The sequence below is a fragment of the Varanus komodoensis genome, unplaced genomic scaffold, assembly GCF_004798865.1.
Source record: "Varanus komodoensis strain SLA01 unplaced genomic scaffold, ASM479886v1 scaffold9, whole genome shotgun sequence".
Lineage (NCBI taxonomy): Eukaryota > Metazoa > Chordata > Lepidosauria > Squamata > Varanidae > Varanus > Varanus komodoensis.
Window position 1 is genome coordinate 29,088,713 of NW_025336598.1, and position 16,819 is coordinate 29,105,531.

Genomic DNA, 16,819 nt, shown 5'->3' on the forward strand with positions numbered 1-16,819 from the left:
ATGCTATCTGACCCATCTACTTTATGAAGCTCTGTGGTGTAGGAGTTTTGCTAATTATTCTATGTAAGAACTGGAAATGCTGCTTCAAAAACTGCTGGCTCAAAATGAATTTGCTGCATTCATTAAATAAATCACTCATATACCCTTTTTATGGAATATTAAGGCCAAACTTCATTTGATGCAGGAACTTACATGACTGGATCGCCTGCTTTAAAAAAATTTATTTTATCATGCCCGTGTACATGTCTGACTTGGGTAGGAGCAGAGACAACCTTTCTGCACTGCAGCATTGTCCATTATCTACCCCACATTCCTCGCTATTATTTTCTATGTATTCATTATCTTTGGCAGACATGAGCTAAAGACTAATCTGTTTTTACAGACTGGCATCCTTTGGGTCTGCCTCTTGCAGAAATTAAAATACTTCCCAGCCATTTCTACAATTGAATCTTCACAATAAGGTAATTGTTGTTGCTTTTAGAGACTCTTAAAATCAATCAAGTGCACCTCTAGAAGATTGAGGGAGTGAGGTGCAGCCTAGGCAGAATGATTATAGTATTTTTTTTCCTTCCATGTCCTGTGTTCTTGGCCAAAGAGGTCTCCTAAAGCAGGAAAAATGGAAGCTAGTAATGAGCAGCAGGAGAATTTGACTATTGGGAAATTGCTTGAAACTGCAGAAAGGCGCGATTGTTTACATTGGGATGGCCCAGGAAAGGGGGCAAGAAAACCTTTATCCCTTTTCCTATGGTACCCACATTATAACACTATAAACCACTGCTATGCTTCCATGAATTACATATGTCAGAAAATGAAGGGAAACTTAGATTGTGCTAGCACTGTAGCAGCACTCCTGTCTGCAAGTTCAATGATCTTCTTCAACATGCATTGATTCCTTGTAACTTAAATCCCTGGAACATTCTAATCTGGTCAGGGCAACTTTAGGATATCCAGGGGCTATTTGCCTCCTGCCACCCCAGGGACTCCTTGCATGGGCTACACTCCTACTGCTGTTCTGCTCCTGAATTCAGCAGAGGTGGCCAAAAAAGTGGTTTGTTCCAAGCACCATGAAGGCAAAGGAGTCATTACTAGAAGCCAGCAAGAACAAGTCTTTCAAGAAGGACATGTTGAATGCAAAATTGGCAATGTGATCTGGCTGCAAAATGAGCAAAAGCTATATTGGACTGCGTTAATAGGAGTACTGGTTCCTCTCTATTTGGTATTAGTTGGGTACTGTGTCGAGTTCTGTGCTCTGTACTTGAAAAAAGATGCAGACAAATGGGGAAAAGTTTAGAAGAGGACAACCAAGATGATTGGGGAATTGGAAGAAGCCTGGTGAGGAGCAATGGAAAGATCTGGGCATGTTTAGCCTGGAGAAGACTGAGGGGAGATATGGTAGCACTAGTCAAATACATGGAAAGCTGTCACACAGAAGAGGGCAAGGATCTCTTCACAACCATCCCACAGTGCAAGACATGAAGCAATGGACTTAAGTTTTCAAGCTAGATTTGGCTGTTTTGCAATCGGCGGTGGCTTGCCACTGAAATTTGCCAGCAAAGTGCCATCGTTTTGTCTTCCTGCTATGCAGTCCAGCAGTGTGGCAGCCATGGCGGAGGCACGTGACCGGCAGAACACATGCTGCTCCCCTCTAGTAATGCAACCAGAATCAAAACACATTAGAGGCCTGTTAGGAGGAAACCTCCTTCTGCTCATAACCCTTGCTGGAACTTGGGAGTCTAAAAGTTGGGATTTAGATATGCTCAAGGAAAACATACAATGGAGCTAAAGGTCACAGGCTCACTGAGTTTTACAGGGAAATCCATTAGACTCGTTGAAGTCATACAGCATTGATGACATTCTCATGTGCTTTGAAAAGACGCAAGGGCTCCTAATGTTTTGAATTTTTGCAGAAACGAACGGAAGCAGGCCATGCCTGAACCCGTTACTTTGTGCAGTATTAAGAAAATCGGAGAAGACAACCATGCCTTCGAGTCAGAAGAATCCTGTAAGACATATTACATTTTAGACATTTCTTGACTTAATACACCTACCACTAAATCACTTCAGTGAACATTTGTTTACATCGTTTGAGGCGTATGGCTTTGGAAGGTCTTTCCACTATCTCAAGCCGAACTAACATTATAGTGAATGAATTGTATTTGGTCGTAGCTAGTTATCCACATGATGTTTATGCCTTGTGTTTATGTTCATGAGGCAGCACAATGAATTCACTGGCCTAGATGCTGACTAATACTCCACTATTGGCAGCCTCCCTTCCACAGGATGCTGATAATGGAGCCAGGGAAAGAATGGATGAGGCAGTTCTGGCCAATTCCCTATCCCCAGTGTAGCCCCTTGTACAGCTTCTTGAAGGAGTGTGGGCAGTGGCCACCAGAGGAGCAAAAATGGGTGGAAATGACCTCTTGTCTTCCAGTAGAAACCTCTGCTGGATTGCAGTTCCTTCTGCAAGTGGAAGGAACTCTTGTGTGTGGAGAGTTAGGATCCATTATTTTGAGTAATGAATGTATGGACACTCCCATGTGTTCATCAAGCTTTGAGACATGCCTGGGGGACCAAGTCTGTCCTTGGCTACTGGTCAAGAGGGCCACATGCAGCTTCCTGGTTCAGAGGCAGTATGACCCTGGGCAGTGGCTACTGGGGAGCAAACTATGGTGAGTCCTATTGCCCTCCAGTGGCATCTGTTTGGCTACTGTTGGAAACAGGAGGATGGCCAGGCCTTTGGTCTAATCCAGGAGGACTCGTCTAAGGTTCTCCGCTGGGCAGGACTTCACTGTCCCCACAATATGTGAGGTGGTCAATAGTAGGGGTTCTTATTCCACATGGACTTGACCAGGAGTGGGAACCTTCTTTCACCCTGAGGGGCAAATTTAACTCCAGATACCTTTTCAGGGCTGCATTCATGTTGTGAATGAAGGCAAAGGGTGTGGGGCTAAAGGCACAAAGGCTGGAGGCAAAAATAGGAAACCAAAGTGCCCATTTAAGATCCTTATCGCCAGGAACTAAGCCTTGGGAACAGCCTTTCTACCTTTATAGAATGGGAAGAAAGCTGCTCAAAATCCAGGAAGTCCCTGAGCTGGGGCTGGAAATGGGGGATGTAGCCATCCGGGGAACCCTGCAGGGCCCAGTTAAGGCCACAGGAGGGCTGGGGCCTGAGGATCCCCAGCCCTGGGTTGCCCCATGCCCGTGGTCCATTCAAAGTATTGGAGGGAATATGTGTGTGGGGGGTGAAAAGATGGTGACCACGCTGTTGTGATTGCTGAACAACAGTGGGTGAGTGACAGCGGAAATCCCAGGCAAGGTTTGGCACACCTCCCATACAGTCTAAACATAGGTTAACAGTTGTTCACTCTTACATAGCCTATTCTTAATGCTATCTAAGGATAAAACTTCTTTAAAAGTCTTTTTAAAAATCTGTGCCCTTGCTTGTAGTTAGGTGTCAATCAGAATCATTCCAATATTTGGTCCATTCTGATCTTACCCGGAGTTTTGTGAGTAGGTTGATGGGGAATAATGCTTCACCCAGCACTGCTCCTTAGACAGGCCTGTGTGCTCAGAGACTGTTAACTACAGGATATATTTCTCTCCCAACAGGTAATGGCATCAGCAAACCAGAGTAAGTAATTTACAGGCTAAATATTTGGCTTTACATGTTGGAACGTGAACAATAGGTTGCCGTGCAGAATACCTTAGTTTAAGATTTCTGCCAGCCGTGCTTTTGTCCAGGGCATTTCATCCCATGCCTCTGAAACAAGCGTTCAGCATCCTGCGCAAGAGAGCATGCTGTGTTCCTATTCAATTGTTCTAGAGGATATTTAATTTTGTACCCTTGTGGTGTTTTGCAAAGATTCGTTGTTTTCTGCAAACCTCAGAATGTATTTGCAATAGATAAAATGCAACCATGAACTTCAGTTCCTTAAAATATAGTTTTATACAGCTGATATCAGTTAGGTAACACTCTGAAATCATTATACATTAACGAAGAGCCAAATGAAACACTTGTAGGTTTTTTTTACTGTAGTGTAAAAAAATGCTGGGCCCAATTTGGATCTGGACCATGGCAAGGCAGTGGGAAGTGGAGTCGATGTTGGACCCCCCCCCACCTCTCTGCAAGGGGATGAATATGAAATTCTTGAATTTAATTCAGTGCATGGTGACTTTAACTGGCACCCTTTTGGAGCACCTGGTTCTGATACAAATCTGGGCACTTACACTGGAGTAAAACAAAAGCAAACAACCATTTGGTTGGAACAGAATGAGGCAATAGTAATAAGGCACAATTCCAACTAGTCCTTCTCAGAGTTCAGGTTCCACCTACTTACAAGGCATCATGAAAAAACAAGCAATTCCATGTAGAAAGATTTCTCTGTCTGGTTGCTTCCCCCAAAGTATGAGATTGGCAGTGCTGGGAGGTAAGTTTCCCCCTTTTCATGAGCAATCCACAGTTGGCAAAAGCTCTTTATTCTCCAGCAAGCCTTGGCCAGCAAAGTTTTTGGACATGCACAGAGGGGTTTGTTGAACTCAAACTAGAAACTATTTCCAAGAACTCTCCTTTTGAGTAATCCTGGAGTGCACCGCTCTGGAAGGACCCTTCTGGAGGTGGGCAAGCCTCTTAGCTGTACACTGTCCCTCTGGGTCACTAGTTCTTCTCTCCCGATGCTGCATCATGAGGTCCAGGATTGTGCCAGGCTTGTCCTGCTCCTGTCCCATACCCCCTCCTGGCAGGCCTTGAGACAAGTTCTCCTGCCTTTTCCTTCTCTGTTATCTGGAGGCCCCATTTCCCAGGGCTCATCCTCCCCATTGGAAGAGTCTGTGTCTTCCTGGCCCTGACATGTGCACCAAGAGCAACTGTCCCTTTCATTCCCAATAGGCAGCCATTCTGTCAATCAATCAGTCAATCAAATTTGGGTGCATGACTGTAAACTATTTACACCATCAAATAGTATAAAAGCAGAAAAGGAACAGGGGGAAATCTGTAGAGAAAGAGTTAAGTTCAGGGAAATTTGTACCAAGCTGTAATTTCAAAACAAAGCTATATTTCAAAATATTCCCAAATTAATGCCTCTTTTAAAAATGATGTTCTCATTGAGATCTAAGGCAAAATAAAGCGCTAAGATAATACATATATTTTGTTGGATAAAAATCATTGCCATTGGTGATATACAGAACTAGACACAGTAAGAATGTTCACTTGAAGAATGTCATCACTTCACAGGTATTTCTATACGACGAAAGGTATTGCTTCAAAGGACAATGCAAAGGAGAAGAAGTAAGTTAAGCTATCTTCTCTTCTAATGGAACAATTGCTGGGTTCACACTCATTTCTTTAGGCTTTTCCTGAAAAGGAACCAATGCAAATAGTCTATAAATCTGGTAGATCACAAACAGATAGCACCCCTGCCAAAAGCTGACCCAGTGCCCGAAGAAGACAGGTTCTGTTTGCCGCAGCAACCCTTTAATATGACCCTCTTATGTCCCTCACGTGCCTCATTTTCTACCACCCTGAAAAGGAGATCTGCTTCCCAGATTTTGCTCAAGTGCAGGATAATCACTTCATCGGGGCAGTGCAGATCGCCCTGGGTGTGGCGATACGTGATATGCACAGTCAGGATGCAATGCAATCACAGCTGGGGTTTCCATGGAAGCACTGATGCTGTGTGGTTCCCTGTGTGGTTCAACGTCAGAAATTCTGGACCACTGCTTGTACCCCCTTCGGCCAGTGCCAACGAATCCAGCAGATTAAGCTCGCCTCATCGCACCAAGAACCCACTTCCCTTCTGCAATGGGGACACCTATAGTTTAAGGTCCTTCCCAGACTGCAGCGGGAGACTAAAATATGGCTCACCCAAGCCTGAAGATAGAAGAGCAAAGTTCTTTCATTTTAAGATGTTCCCAAAGCACCACCTTGCTTGCTAGGAAGAGCAAACAAAAGACATAACATATTAATGTTGTATTTGCAAACGTAGTATCATCAGAGCAATCAATTTTGGTGAGACAACAGGGGCTGGTGGTTATTTGTTCTGGTAGACAGGCCAAGTTCTGAAAAATGCATTTGGGCATGCAATGAAACCGAACCTTTCAAGCACATTACCAAAAGTGAACAAAAATACATATGATGAGCTTCTCAAGATCCTTGACATGTTCTGACTTCTGGATTGGTTTAAACGGCTTAATATGTGGCAGCAGTAATATTAGGTAGTGCTGTCTTTAATCTCAGGCAGTCATTTGGTTCTATGAAGAAGTTCATCACTTATCAGCACCAACTTGATAACGGGATCCTATCATATCTGAAGCAAACAAAAAGTGAAGTCTTATAAAGCAGTGTATTTTTCTTTCTTTAAGGATATCAGACAAGAAAAAGAGTGAAATTCGAGTTGGCTTCTTCCAGCTGGTAATACCATTGCTAATTTTTAATACTTCTTCCATCTGATGCTGTTGCTTATATGAGGGTTTGGCAGACTTGCAACTTTTGGCCACAATTTCTGGCATCTATATATTGCAAAATAATAGCTGGGAACTGAGTAAGAATTCAGGATCAGGCTATCTCTGAGGACATGCTTAGCCCCAGAGTTTGTTTTCTGTACCAGAACTGGGCTCACAGTCTTTCAACCCCAAAACTTACTTTGTTTCAGCAACAAATTTAAAATTTGTTCTCATTGTTGCTATCGTTAATCACCTGGGAGTCAGAAACCCGTGCTGGTACTCCAAATCATGCAGTAATCTACCAGGAGATAGATCCTTATTTCCCCCTTTCCCATTTCCACTTTAAGAGCACTTATGCAAATTCACTGTGTTGTTCATATAAACCTCCAAAGATCTTTTAGCATCGATATTAGCATTTTTCCTTGGGCAGTGGGGTGACTCATAAATTGAGGACAGAAAGACCCATTTCAAAAACTTCATCCATTCCCCAAGTATTACCCAGTAGGCTACTTTTGTTCTACTTATGTATTTTGTAAATATTGAATTCATTTCCAAGCTCCAGTGCTACTGTGTGTAAAAATATATGTTAAAGGATAAAGGAACAATGAGTCAATGGTCATGCATGTTTTGCTTGTTTTTCCAGTTTAGATTTGCTTCTTTATATGAGAAACTGCTGATGGTTTTGGGTGGCATCTGTGCCGTTCTTCATGGAATAGCCCAGCCAGCAATGCTGTTTGTCTTCGGGATAATGGCAGACACATTCATTCAATATGATATCGAAAAGCAAGAGCTCAGCGACCCAAACAAAGCATGTGTAAATAACACTATAGTGTGGATCAACAGTTCCCATCACCACAATGACAGTAATACATCAATAAGTTGTGGGTAAGTGAGCAAAACGTCTTATTTTCTGAGTGTTATTAAATAACATTGGCCACAGCCCTCCACGTCCTTAGGTGGAAATGAGTCTGGTTCATCTTTCAGGTTGGGCTAGAGTCCCTGCCTTCAGTTGCTTGTCATTGTCCCACTGGAGTCAGCACAGCTAGTGGGAATTGGGTTTTCGGGCTGTTTTATTATAGCCTATTCAGGAGTAAGCGATACCTGCCCATGACCATGCTCTGTGCACGCTGGCCTGCAGGGGCACGTTGCCCCCTCTGCAGGGCGCTGAGGTGCTGCTGGTTGCTCATGGTTAACTGCGCGTTTTAATGGAGTCAACCAGTGGTCAGCTTAGTCAACTATCTGCTTTAGCTAGCATGTGTTGCGACTGAAATTCTTCAGTCGTTCCCTACCACCCCCAGATCTCTCTTATCTTGCAATGGTATTTTGTTTTCAGTTTATAATGCTAACGTATCACTTTTGACCTTCAGAACTATATTATGCACTTTCCCAGGCAGGTCACAGAAGAGTTTGAAGCCAAGATGTCCGTTGGCTTCAAAATGTGAAGCAGCAATTCGCAAAGTGCTAATGGCAGTAGGTGGGTCCGAGGGCCAAACATAATTGGATTAAATATGGTGGATTCTCACCTTCACCTAAACAGCTTTTTCAGATATGTGAAAAAAACCCATATACAAGTAAAGTTAATTATAACTAAACCACTTGAGAAACAGGTAATATGTTCCTCCGGCTGAACTTGTGAGGAACGTTGGAGCTGCCATTGTTCTAATTTCCAAAGCTGAAGTACTTGAAAACAGATCCTGCCACCTTGTGATGACAAAAAAACCACATGCAGCATAACAACTCTTCCATTTTAAAAAGGATTCTATACATGTTTACACAGAAGTCCCACTATATGCAGCAGGGCTTACTTCTAGGTAAATGTGCATAGGATTTCACGTTAGTTTTCATGGATATTTTATATGAATCAGCATTTTTCACAAGGAGGTACTCTGAAATGGAACTCTTTGACACAGTCATTGAGAATGGATGAATCTGCTTTTGAACATCAGCCAATGCCATGACTAGGCTATATCAGTGTGGTGGACCTCTCTTTGTGAGCCTCCTTGTCCATTAATTCCATTTTATGTTTTCACTTTAATCCCTATGAATTGCTCTGTCCTTTCTGAAACTTTGACTGAGCAAAAGAACACTGTGGAAATAGGCCCAGCTCCCTGTACAGAACATTCAATTTGTCCTAATATTAAATCAGACAATTCATTTCACAGATACTTAAAGGCAAGATGGCCTGATTCACAGAGGTCATAAATCTCTGCACTCTGATATAAAGACCAAATTCATGGGAAGGAGCCCTCATGGCACATAGCTGAAGCAAGCGAACATGTCAGTTGGCTCTTGAGAACTTACCATAATACTGTTTAATTCTTTCTGTCTTCTTAATAGGTTGCTGGACATTGAACAGGCAATGACCTATTTTGCAAGCTACTATGCAGGAATTGGCTGTTCTGTCTTTTTACTTGGATATATGCATGTTAGTATTTATTTTGTTTTTCCCTGTGATAAAAAAGAATTCAGTTATCCTTTTCTGAATAACTTCAAGGGCTCTCGTATACCAGGGGTGGGAAACCTCAGGCTCAAGAGCCCAGTCTGGCCCAGGTGGGAGCCCATTCCAGATCACTGGGCTACTTTAGATCCCCTTCCGCTACACTCACTCCCTTTCCTCCAGCTGGTGATTTGCTGGATTTTGTGCATTTGTTCTCCATTCTAAAAGGCTGAAATGCTTCTCCTAATGTTGCGTCAATGGCAGTAAGAACTTTAAGCTACAAATGCAAGCATGTCTGAGTTCACCTCATTGTCATTGGTTCCACCTGCCCAGAAGTGGCCAAGGCCATGAGAATGTCTCCAAGTTAGAAATAGGGCCTCAGGCTGAAAGATGTTTCCCACTCTTGTTATACTATATGATCAGCACTGACCCATATGCCATATCAGTTCTGTCTCTGTGTGGTGGCAAGCGGGAGGTGGGAAAGATCCCACCAATATAAGTGCCAAAGTTCTACTGCTTATAAAAATGTCACCTGTGGCACTCATAAGCTGAAACCTGACATTCATAAGCTAGCCAATGAGCTCTACACAGGTGAAGCTTTTCAAACCAGTCTGAAACAAATTGCCACAGATAAAGCAAATCCAAAAGTGATGGACACTAACACAATTGTGTTTCTTACTCCAGTGGCAGTTGGCATTTCATATATATTTCTTTCAAATACTGGAGGAATCCTTTGATGTCTTTCATTCAGGCTTGTCAAGGAGGTATGCCTTGTATTAGTTCACTGAAAAGCTGAGCAGTAGTGTAAAAGTTATCTGTGTATTTCTGCCCCATGATGGCAATGGCTGGCAAAGTTATAGCTGGCATGCTGAGTTTCCCTCAGAAGCCAGAAGGCTGCCTGTACATTCCATGGTTCTTTTTGGCATTCTGACACCGGGGGAGAGTAGCAGGAATCTATCAGCTGAGATCAGGGTGAGGTGATCTTTAATGCTGGGGGAATAATTTTGATGGGTGAAGAGAAAGAAGAGTAAGAAAAAGCAATGCAAGAATCCTGTGCAAGCTTACTCAGACGTAAGCTGTTCTGAACATGCTGGGGTGTGTGTGTTCATTTGTACACATCTACTCAGTTAATGACTTGCTTATATTTTGTATCATGTGTTCTTGTTTTCTTTTACAGAACACTGTAATAAATTTCCTTTTTAAAACTGAGGAAATTCAGTGAGAAAATGACCTGATGGTTTAAGTGCAAGGTTAAGGTTATTCCCTGTTGGCACAAGTTCCACCAAATGAGGTGTAAACTCAGGCAGATCATCATCACATCTATGAGTGTGTTGTGTGCAAATGCGTGTGTTTATAGATAACTCTATCCAGGCAATTCCACAAATATTTAGTTGTATGTACATGTTGTTGTCCTCCAGACCAGAATGCTCTGCATGCTTGAGATGAAAAATGAAGTCAGGGTGGCCTCAACTTTGTAATTTTAATAAGGGTGTAATAAATTGTAATAAGGGTGACCGAATGAATATATGTCCTAGTTCTAACAAAGAGGTTAAATTTCTTGATGCCCTAAATGACTGTGCCCTCGAGCAGTTGGTCATGGAACCAATCTGAGGGTAAGCAATCCTGGATTTAATCCTGGGTAGAGTTACCGAGGAACTAGTACAAAAGCTAAATCCTGTTGAACCAGTTGGAAGCAGTGGCCATGGTGTGATCAGACTTAATATATGTTTAAGTGGAAGATTGCAAAGGGGTGCAGTTTAGTCACGTTTGATTTCAAAAGAGGAACCTTCTCTAAAATGTAGGAAGTGGTAACAAGGAAGTTGAAAGAGGAGTCAACAGGCTTAAATCCCATCAAAATGCTTGGAGATAACTTGCATGCATACCACAAGTTAGGAAAGTTAGCGTGAAGTTCAAGAGATCGCTGCTTTGGTTAAGCAGTGGTATCAAGGAAGGTCATCAAGAAAATAAGACATTCTTTAGAAAACAGAAGTTTTGCCTACATGAGGAAAACAGATAGAATCACAAGCTTGAATAAAGATGATAATAAGCAGGTAATAAGGCCAATGGTAAAGAAATCTTTGCATATATCCAAACCAAAAAAACAGCTAGAAAAAAGTTGGATCATTGTATGGTAACAGTGTTAATGGAGTACTAAAGGAGGATAGGGAGATTGTAGAAAAACTGAATGAATGCTTTTCATCTGTTTTCATAGCTGAGGATTCAGGAAAGATGCCTGTTCCTGAACTTATGTATTCCAGAAAAGAATTTGAGGAACTAAGACAAATAGAGCTGATAGAACATGATGTTCTCACCCTTATTGACATATAAAGTTAATAAATCACCAGGACCATAGTATCCATCCTAGAGTTCTTTCATGCCTTAAACATGAAATTGCGGACCTTTTTACAAAAATATGTAACACATCCCTAAGATGAGCCTCTGTAACAGAGGACTGGAGAATAGCCAGTGTAACATCATTTTTTAAAAGGGGGTTGGATGCAGCCAGGTAAGGAAATTCCAAGCAGGTTAGTTTAATGTCTGTTGTTGGTAAATGAGTTAAGAGCATTATTAAAGATAGTAAAGATATAGAAGACAAGCCTTGCTACAAAAGTATCAACCTGGCCTCTGCAAAGGTAAATCCTGTCTCACTAACCTTTCTGAATCCTCTGAGAGTGTCAATAAACACGTGGACAGGAGTAATCCAGTTGACATTGTTTACTAGGACTTCCAAGAATATTTGACAGAGTCCTTCACCAAAGGCTCCTAAGCAAACTTAGCGGTCATGGAATAGGAGGGGAGGTCCTCTTAACGATTAGTGATTAGTTAAAGAACAGAAAGTGAAGAGTAAAAAAAGGCAATTTCTCCCAATGAAGGCTATAAACAGTGGGGTCCTCAAGGATCTATACTGTGACCAATGCTTTTCAACTCACTCATAAATTATCTGGAACTAGGAGTGAGCAGTGGCGGCTGACACTGGCCTATTTAGGGAGGCTAAAAACAACAGGGATTGTGAGGAGTTCCAAAGGAATCTCTTCAAACTGGGAGAAAGGGTCTCAAAATAGTAAGTGTGGTTCAGTGTAAGTAAGTATAAAGTAATACACGTTGGGACAAGATGTCCCAACTTCAAATATAAGCTGATGGTAACTCAGCTAGTGGTGACTGACTGAGAAAGGGCTCTTAAAATGTTGACCAGGTCATCACTGCTGGGAAAAAAGCAAACTCCTTATTAGACACTGTTAGGAAAGGCACTGAAAATAAAACTGCTAAAGGTATACTAGCCTTACACAAACTGCACTCAGAATACTGTGTACAGTTCTGGTATCCCTAACCAGACCCCAAAAAAGAATATTGTACAGTTGGGAAAAGTGCAGAAAAGGGCAACTAAAATGATCAAGGGTTTGGAGCAATTCCAATGTGAGGAAATGTTGCAATAGCTGAGATTGTTTAGCTTAGAAAAAGCTGAGTAAGGAAATATATGATAGAGATGTATATAATTATGTATGGTGTGCAGTGTGGAGGAGACAATTTTCCCCATCTCACATAATACTATTTATTTACTTATAAATTGTATATGCCATCACCACATACTAGGACCTATGAAGCTATCCACAAGGTGATGCCCATCCCTTTGGATGGCTTTAAAGGGGATTGCACACATTCATGGAAGAGACAGCTAGTTTGACAGCTGTATGTCACCTACAGTAGCAGAGGCAACTATGCATATGCGCTCCACTTGCTGCAGAACTTGGAGAGGAGGGTGCTGTGGCCCTTGTGCCTTGCTTGTGGGATCTTGTGGATAGCTGGCTTGCCACAGGTAAACAAAATACTGGAACAGACGGGCCACTGGTCTGGATCCAGCAGGGCTGTTCTTATGTTTGTAATAGTCTGGATGTATCTGCTCCTGTCCAGGTGATATAACCAAAGAAGATACTTAAACCAATTTAAAAATCAGTTAATAGAATCTTCAGTGATGTAGTGATGGCCACCAACTTGGATGGCTTAAAAAGGCAGTTAGACAAGTTGTGGAAGCACAGAGCTGAGGGCTGCTGGTTATGATGGCTACCTCCAGAATCAGAGTCACGATAGTCCTCTGAATGTTAGTCACTGAGGAACAAGAGCAGGAGGGGGCAATTGCCACCGTGTCCTGCTTGTGGCCTTCCCACTGGGGCATCTGGCTGGTTGCTGTGGCAACAGAATGCTGGATGAGGTGGGCCTTTGTTCTGACCCCATATGGCTCGTTACATTCTTACTGTTGCAGAAGGCATAAAATCAGTGCAAATTCTACTGCCAGCAGTCAATGTTTCTATGATGCTTAGCTGTGGATGGCAAGTTCTTCTTGTTTACATTATGACTTCCACCACCCCATTCTTTCCAGATTTGCTTATGGGTAATAGCAGCTGCTCGTCAGACACAGCGAATCAGGAAAACCTATTTCAGGAAAATAATGAGGATGGAAATTGGCTGGTTTGACTGCACCTCAGTGGGGGAGCTCAATACACGCATTTCTGAGTGAGTAATCTGCATCTGCATTGATGCCACCGCATGCTGGCGTATTTTTAAGACTCTGCAGCCCAGTGAGCAGGCTGTGCAAGGCTATGCTTGCCGAACTGGTTTGGCTCTAGAAAGTCCACTGGGCTGCTCAAACATTTGCCCCTGGAAGGTCTCTCAAGGCCACTTTGGAGGCCACTCATCCATAGGGTCACCACAAGTCAGGGATGAAAGGACAGCATGTAACAGCCACAGGCCTGCAGGAGGCAATTCAGTAGGCAAAGGCTGATTCTGAGAACAACAGATGACAAACAAGTAAGTGGCACTTTCAGCTTCCTGCCCCCGGGGATTGTCCTCCATCATGTGTGTTTGCATGATGTCAAGAAGACCACAGTAGCGGGCCTGGTGCACCGTTAGGTGGAACAGCAGTGGCCAACACATGACCTTTACAAAATTTGCAGTGCAGGCAAAAAGATGGGCAGCTCACTGTTGAGTAAGTTAAGGATATCTAAAGCATCCAAATTTTGCTTGTTTTCAAGTGAGATTGGTCCGTTTCAGCCTTCCATGGCAGTTCGCTATTTCTGCAGAAACCAACATGAACCAATCTCACTTGAAAACAAGCGATATTTTAGGCTTTCGCAATGGTTTCCCAAAAACCAATAGTTTCTTCCCCTCTGGCACCCACAGGATGCATCCTGGGAGGGCAGAGGGACCAAAATAGCTGTCACACCCTCCAAAGTTGCCTACTCCTCAGTGGAGTGAAGCAGACACCTTAAGCAGCAAATTTTGGGTGTCACGAAGGAGTGAGTACTTGGGTGGGTGGGAAGCAGCTGTAGCTGCTGCTGCTGCTGCTGCTGCTCAGGCAGTCCTAGTGTGGTGGGGTGGTTAAAAGTGTGGGGCTGGGACTCAGACAAATCGGGTTGTAGTCCCCACTCAGCCATGGAGCTCACTTTGGGCCAGCCACAGCTGCTCAGCCCAACCTACCTCACAAGGTTGTTGTTGTTGTGAGGATAAGCTTGAGATAGGAGGAGCATTAGGTAAGCTGCTTTGAGTTCCTTGAAAGGAAAAAGGTGAGATATAAATACAATAAATAAATCGATAAATAATAAGCATGTCTTGGAGCAGCCCTGCACGGCAAGCACATAAACATGCAAGAGAGGCTGGGCAGAAGCGGGCATGCACTTGGCGGGACTGGGTGGTGGAATCACGTGCAGCATGAGGCAGAGGTGTCACTTCCATATCCTTCTAGACGAGCAGAAGTGCCTGAGGTTGCTCTGCCACCTGGCCAGCCATTTTCACAGGCTGAAAGTGTTTGCTGAGAGCATGCCTTCCTGTCACTAACCACCATACAAAAGCTTCTCCCTCCTTTTCTCCTGGGCAAGGAGCATGGCTGAAATATGATATGATCGGCTATATTATTACGCCAGTTTTATACCATGTGCATTGGCTACCAGTTGAGGTCCAGGTCCAATTTAAAGTGTTTGCTTGTATTGAACATATAAATCCCTCAATGGCTTGGGACCAGGATAGCCGAAGGACCGCCTGCTCCCATAGGTACCCATTCACTAGGATCTGGGTAAGAGGTCCTTCTTAAACATCCATCCCTCAAATTGGTCAGGGGGATGGCAAACAAAAGGAGGGCCTTTTCAGTGGTTGTGCCCTGTGCCTAATATAGGCTCCCCAAAGAAATCTGTCTGGTGCCTTCATTACTAGTATTTTGGCTCCACTGTTATATACAGTATATTTGTGAATTTTAATTGATGATTTTATGCAACTATGCCTGTTCAATCTTTAGTTGAATCTATGTAGATGTCTATATCATATTATTTTATGGGGTTTATTTGTTTTATGGTTGGCTTTATAGTGGAACTATTCACTGCCCAGAGAGCCCATGGAGGGCTATAGACATGGTTTATACCTTTAATGACAATAAAGAATAAATAAATTAAGGAGATGCAGAGCAGGGGCAAGAGGAGCAATGCAGGTTGAATTTTGGAGGGAGAACTTTCATGGTGGCTGAAGCTGTTGTGCTGCCAGCAGCAAAGAGCAAGATGGCGCCCACTCCTGGTCCATGCACAGCAACTGACCGGGCTGGTAGGTGAAGTTTTCTCCAGTGCTGGGGATGGACTGTATCCTCCATCATCCACAAGGGGAACGAGCTAGTTTAGAGAATGTGCAGATGATTCCAGAATGAGGCACGATGTCATCCCAAGATTTCTCTGATGTAGGAAGGAACGACCAATTGAATGAACATCTGGAGGAGTAATGAAGGCAAAAGCTACTTGCTGCTTCAACTTTTCTTGTTCTCCACAGTGACATTAATAAAATAAATGATGCTATTGCTGATCAAGCATCAATCTTTATCCAGCGCTTCACCACCTTTGTTTGTGGATTCCTGTTAGGATTTGTCAGAGGCTGGAAACTGAGCTTGGTTATTATTGCCGTCAGTCCACTAATTGGGATTGGAGCTGCCATAATGGGCCTGGTGAGGAACTATTTACTACTTTTAAAAATATATAGATACCTGTTTCACGTCTATTCATTGCTTTTCCACGGTGCTCTCTGTAGTTCCAAAACCAAACAGATAAGTCAAGAGCCTTGGTAAAACCAGCTGGATGTTTGTCGCTGGCCTTTAGAGCAACATCCAGTGGATTTCTGCCTGTACATCCCCTTGCCCTTCTCACCCAGGCACCCCAGCCTCCCAGAGCAAATTTGGGGGGATGCGCAGGAATTTATATGGCTGACAGGCGCTGTTTCACTGTGGGTGGACAGAACTGGATGCAACCTTAAGGGTGTGGGAAATATATCCACACATACATAGAAACCCACATTATTATTGAGCAGCCACTGTCAGGGTAAAAATCAAACAAAGAGGATTTTGCTGTGAAGCTGCTGTAAATAACTATCTCTTTTTCATGAGCTAAGGCCTTTGATTTCCCTTGACAGCTTGCTTTTCAACAGTTGCCAGGAGAAAACAAGGGGAAAGCCTATTTGGAGCCTCACTGAGTCAGTGTCCATGGCTGGTACCTGGTGTATTTTATTATTGATTAATTAATATTGATATTCCACTTTTTTCCCCTTCCAAGATTTTTTTCTTCTTCCAAGAATTTTGGCAGCCAATAGCGGCCTGCACCCCCAGGACACTGATCCATCTGAGGCTTCACATTTTCACTCTCATAGAACTCTAGATGTCTATGGCTTCATGAGTGCGGCTACTTTTAACGAACATGTATATACAATGTGTCCAGCTTTAAAAATAAGTTTACCAGCCACTCACAACCCCTCCAAAGTGCCACACAGGCACTTTGAAGGGGCCCTCACTAGCTGTCCACATGGGGACTGTCAAACAGCTTTCACAGCTCTGCAGGGAAGAAGGGTAAATGGAGCAGGGAACCTGGAGAGCTCAAAACAGTTTGTGATCACAGTGGAAGAACCACAGGCCCTTACCAGCTTTTT

The 16,819-nt window shown here is 43.2% G+C and overlaps 1 protein-coding gene across 2 annotated transcripts in view; it reads left to right on the top strand.

The window, feature by feature from the left end:
• The first annotated feature begins 335 nt into the window (after window positions 1-335).
• ABCB11 (ATP binding cassette subfamily B member 11) overlaps window positions 336-16,819 on the top strand; it is a 57,174-nt gene continuing 40,690 nt past the window's right edge. Inside the window, exons 1-9 of one of the 2 annotated variants that reach the window (XM_044418383.1) lie at window positions 336-461; window positions 1,908-2,002; window positions 3,610-3,631; window positions 5,231-5,284; window positions 6,358-6,406; window positions 7,082-7,323; window positions 8,776-8,863; window positions 13,251-13,384; window positions 15,677-15,848. In XM_044418383.1, coding sequence (XP_044274318.1) covers window positions 1,927-2,002; window positions 3,610-3,631; window positions 5,231-5,284; window positions 6,358-6,406; window positions 7,082-7,323; window positions 8,776-8,863; window positions 13,251-13,384; window positions 15,677-15,848 — 837 coding nt within the window. In that variant the 5' untranslated portion in view covers window positions 336-461; window positions 1,908-1,926. Of the gene's footprint in view, window positions 462-1,907; window positions 2,003-3,609; window positions 3,632-5,230; window positions 5,285-6,357; window positions 6,407-7,081; window positions 7,324-8,775; window positions 8,864-13,250; window positions 13,385-15,676; window positions 15,849-16,819 lie in introns of those variants that run through there. The other variant, XM_044418384.1, reaches the window with a different exon arrangement.